This window comes from Sardina pilchardus, chromosome 8 (genome assembly GCF_963854185.1).
Source record: "Sardina pilchardus chromosome 8, fSarPil1.1, whole genome shotgun sequence".
Classification (NCBI taxonomy): domain Eukaryota; kingdom Metazoa; phylum Chordata; class Actinopteri; order Clupeiformes; family Clupeidae; genus Sardina; species Sardina pilchardus.
Genome location: NC_085001.1, coordinates 30,163,046 through 30,168,045, shown reverse-complemented (window position 1 = coordinate 30,168,045; position 5,000 = coordinate 30,163,046). Strand labels below are relative to the sequence as shown.

The 5,000-nt window shown below is 44.1% G+C and overlaps 1 protein-coding gene across 1 annotated transcript in view; it reads right to left on the bottom strand.

Moving 5' to 3' along the window:
* Positions 1–841: 841 nt before the first annotated feature.
* Positions 842–5,000, bottom strand: part of LOC134089742 (multivesicular body subunit 12B-like) — a 16,170-nt gene continuing 12,011 nt past the window's right edge. Inside the window, exons 4-5 of the mRNA XM_062544184.1 lie at positions 1,004–1,140; positions 842–863 (exon numbers count right to left, since the gene is read on the bottom strand). Of these exons, the coding sequence (XP_062400168.1) occupies positions 842–863; positions 1,004–1,140 (159 nt within the window). The remainder of the gene's footprint in view (positions 864–1,003; positions 1,141–5,000) is intronic.

Genomic DNA, 5,000 nt, shown 5'->3' with positions numbered 1-5,000 from the left:
GGACGACATGCTAATCTCAGCCAGCCTGGCGTCCCACTCATTCGAGGATTTAACCGCGCAACGCTCTCCGCCAGTTGATTGAGTGTAAGACGACCATATATAGTGCAAGGTATCCATTAAACACGGTTTCACACAATAAAGCAACGCGCTATAGCTGAGCACCAGACTAACCCAGAACAACCTGCAGCCCAGCCCAGCACAGAAGACAAGAGGAGAGAAGAGAAGAGGAGAGGAGAGGAGAGAAGGGAAGGGAAGCGGAGAGGATAGGAGATGAGAGGGGAGGAGAGGAGAGAAGAGTAGAGGAGAGGGGAGAAGAGGAGAGGGGAGGAGAAGAGAGGAGAGAATAGGACAGAAGATCACCCCCGCCCCCCCTCTACAGCCCATAATACCCCCATCCCATTCATTCTGTCAGAGCTCAGCAAGCGCACTATAAATGCAATAATAATGAAAATAATAAACATGCTGTCCTGGTGCTCAGCGCCCGAGTGTTATTGCCCCCTCAGAGTCGTGGCGGAGCGGAGAGGAGCGGAGAGGAGCGGAGTGGCCAGGGGTCTGCCAGACGCGCCCCCGCCGCACTAAACCAAAGGGGAGCGCATTTCATTAATATTAGATAAGCGGCACCCTCACACTCTCCTCCCAAATAAATACATAAATAAATAAGCGCGCTCATAAAAGAGGAACGCGGCCGCCACCGCCGCCATCGTCACGGCGACCGGCACGACTCAAGATAAACAATGACTCATCGTTCTGGGCTCCGGCGCCTCCGGGGCGAAATGTTTATTTTATTCCCCGAGCCCGCCATAAATTAGCCTAACCTGGCCAATGAAACATTCACCAGCCACTACAGCACCGGACCACAGCCCCTGGACATGCACATGGGGCCGGGGAGGGAGGGGAGGAGAAGAAGAGGGGAAGAGAGGAGGAGAAGAAGAAAGGATGGAAGAGAGGAGGAGAGGAGAAGAGGAAGAGAGGACGGAAGAGAAGAGGAGGAGAGGAGGAGAGCAAAAGAGGGAGAGTGGGGTCCAGGGAGTGGTTGGGCTTACTGGTGTCCATGGTTTCTTGGATGGGGTAAAAATCCGCAGGCAGAACGTCCTTGAGGTCGACGAGCTTCAAGTCCACCAGCACTCTCTCCTCATGCACCTGAACACACAGACACAGACCAGCATTAGAATAGTCCAGTTACAGACACAGACCAGCATTAGAATAGTCCAGTTACAGACCAGCGTTATAATAGTCCAGTTACTGACACACACCAGTGTTAGAATAGTTCAGTTACAGACCAGCGTTAGAATAGTCCAGTTGCAGACACAGACCAGCATTAGAATAGTCCAGTTACAGACACAGACCAGCATTAGAATCGTCCAGTTACAGACCAGTGTTAGAATAGTCCAGTTACAGACCCGCATTCGAATAGTCCAGTTACAGACACACACCAGCGTTAGAATAGTCCAGACCAGCATTAGGATACCGTAGTCCAGTTACAGACACAGACCAGCATTAGGATAGTCCAGTTACAGACACACACCAGCATTAGGATAGTCCAGTTGACTCCCTTACTAACTGTTAACACGTCCCTCCTACCATACGTAATCCCTTACACTACCTTGCTTACATTCCCGTATTACAGTAATTGGTCATCTGGTGATCCCCAAATTTGTAATGTTGGCAGGTACTCTGCATGATATACCGCACCACACCACACCACACCACACCACATCACAATACAACACACCACAACACACCACACCACACCACACCACACCACAATACAATACAACACACTGCACCGTGCCGGTTAAAAACAATCAGGGGCTGTTTAGTTGACATTTTCAAGCATGGCTTTCCCCCCTCCTCCCCTCCCCATCACCCGTTCATTCTGGGTGGTAATAAATTGCAATAATAGCGTAGAAGCCCGTGGAGTGGGCCCAGTCGAGCGCGACGTGACAACTCTGAATATCCGGGTGCCGTCTGGGCGCAACTCTGAACCCGCACTTATTACCAGAACAGACATTTTTTATTCATAGTTTTTTTTTTTTTTCATATATTCTGACTTGGGGCAGAATATAGATGAATGGTATTACTATGCATGAAGGCGATTCCCCCCCCTCTCTGTTTCATTTTTTTTTTTCATTTTTTCTTCATCATCTTTTTTTTTTAATGTTGCAGGAAAGATTTCTCCCATCATGCCTTGACAAAGGGGCACCTCGACGCAACCAGGAGGATGATGAATCGCAGCCTGTTCACTCCCCTCAGCGCCACTCTCCAGCTAATTCTGCTGAATCTGTTTTTGTCGTACACAATTACGGTCGGGGCCACACTGACTGACAGACAAAATAGCCTTTGTTGATGGCACTGTCATGTTTCATCTAGGCGCGAGGCTTTAAAACAATGTGGACAGACGTTTTAAGATCCCACGTACTGTAGGCTTTAGCCACAGGGCCGGGCCGCTGATGCATTCTACCACTCACCGGGCCTGTGACCACAGCGGATCAACAGGCCAGCGGCACGCCATGAGTTAGTTAGCAAGGAACCACACGGCTGGAGGAGAGCGCAGGGCTGCTCTAGAATACCCCACCAGAGGTTCTGGATCACAGGGTTGTTCTAGAACATCCCACTACCAGAGGTTCTGGATCACAGGGCTGCTCTAGATAGAACCAGAGCCATATAGATACATATGTATCTATATGGCTCTGGATAGAACACCCCACTACCAGAGGTTCTGGATCACAGGGCTGCTCTAGAACACCCCACTACCAGAGGTTCTGGATCACAGGGCTGCTCTAGAACACCCCACTACCAGAGGTTCTGGATCACAGGGTTGTTCTAGAACACTCCACTACCAAGGCTTCTGAAACTATTCTACTAAAATTGCTAAAAGACATTTTTCTCAGAGCTGTAAACACACACCCCCCAATGTCAAACTACATTCACAAAACCTCTGACATTTCTTGCAAAACTAAACAATTGCTTCAAATCAGTTTGACCTGGGCTCAAAGCCATACCATTTCTTCAGATCATTCACAAAGCAGTCAAAATTAAAAAAAAAAACACTCATGAGCAGTTAAACATTATATCATAAAATGGAAAACACAGTGGCAGGGCATATAGCTCCTGGAGAAATGCTCATTGTTTACAACACAGTAAATGCATTTTGCATCTACAAAAACAAAACGAAAGAAAAAAACCAAGCAAAAAAGATTTCAAAACTCAGTGGATTCAACACTTATTGCAAGTTGAGTAAAAAGTGTTGGAAAGGTACTGGAAAAGACAGACATTTCAGTACAATATGTGAGAAGTACATTGCCGTCTTCAGCCAACAATGTATGCTACGGTAAATGCCTCACTGATTCTGTCCACTTTTTATATGAACGTCCGACAACCTGTTTGTACACTGAACTAGCTTACAGTTTTTGCCTGTTGCTTACACACTAAAATCAAATGCTTAGACCAAAGCCTCAATACTTAAACTTCTTGCTGCATACTTGTAAACACTGTGGAACCATAGCTTGAACAAATTCTCAACTTTGCACTTTGTTTGCAATTCTGCAACACACTTATTGCGAAAAACTACACACGTTTTCTTACATTAGATACTTTGCTCAAAAGCAAAATCTCCTGCTATCATTGGGAAAACACTTTTTTCAAAATGCACAACTCATCTGGCAATTGTAGGCACTTACAGTACAGTACATACAGCCTTGAAAACACTTGCACAGAAAACAGAACACCAATCGGTCTGAACCTTAACACTACAAATAGGCAATGGAAGAGGCATGTGGAGACATTGGGGATCACACACCCCCCCCCCCTTCACCAATTGTATGTGTGTGTGATATTGCACCCACCACGCACACATTTTTTTTCAATTGCAAATGATCCAGTAATTGTTTTTTTTTTTTTTTTTTGCTTTTGTTTTGTTGCTATGACTTGTGATTCTATTTTTCTTTATTTCTGTAAAAACTCTTGTTTGATTACTGCAGAAATTCTACTTTTGAGTTTTACAGAAGACAAGGTCTGAGAAAAATGACCAAATGAAATAAAAAAAATAGAAACACAAACATGGTAGTGTTTTCTATAAAGTGTATCAGTGTGTTACTGGTGATATGAAAGGGTCATTCAAATGGTGCTTGTGTGTTTAGTTTTGTTGCAAGAATTTAGTTTTTAGAAAGGAGTGTTGCGTTTTGATTGCAGTGTTTCATTTTGCCATAGATGTGAGTTGTTTATCCCCAAGTGCTATGTGTTATATAGCTGTGTGTAGAGCTTTGAATTCTGCAAAACGTGTGTAAGCAATACGCAAAAACTCTACTAGTTGGGTCACATCATTTGAAACAAATGTTATCAATTTTGGGTTGTTGTGTTTAACTTATGACATCTGTGCTTTTTGTCACTGTGGTTACCATTATGCATCCAAGTGCATCACAGTGCAAAATGTGTTTTATTGCATGAGAATGCGTTTAGAGTTCTACAAAGAGAGCCAATGACATCTGCAGATTGTGTTATACTAGGTGAAAACTGTCTATGGTTTTGCCAAAAGAGTGATCAATTCAATAATTGCCTTCAGGCCACTGAGCATTTGGTTCAGAGAATAGGGCTTAGTGATTTAGCCATTGTGAGAAACTATTCCACCCAAAACCACAGAATAACGGCCTGAGTTTTTGTGACATACCTACCAGTATGTGGGCATAGCTTTGACTCTATCAGTATGTGGGCATAGCTTTGACTCTGTCTCCATGACTAAACTAATCAATACAGTAATAACCAGCACACCAATACAACAGTTACTGTGCTATTCAACATTTGTAATTTCCCAACTATTAGCCGCAGCTAATACATTGATTTTGAAAAAATAAATAAAAAAAAGAGGTTAATACACGGGTGGAGCAGTTAATATGGTATCAATAATATGGTTTTGTTTCTTTTAACTTGCATAAAACACTGCCCTGCAGCTAATACACAGGAAATGACTGTAGTCGTAACATCTATTCAATAGAGAACTATCT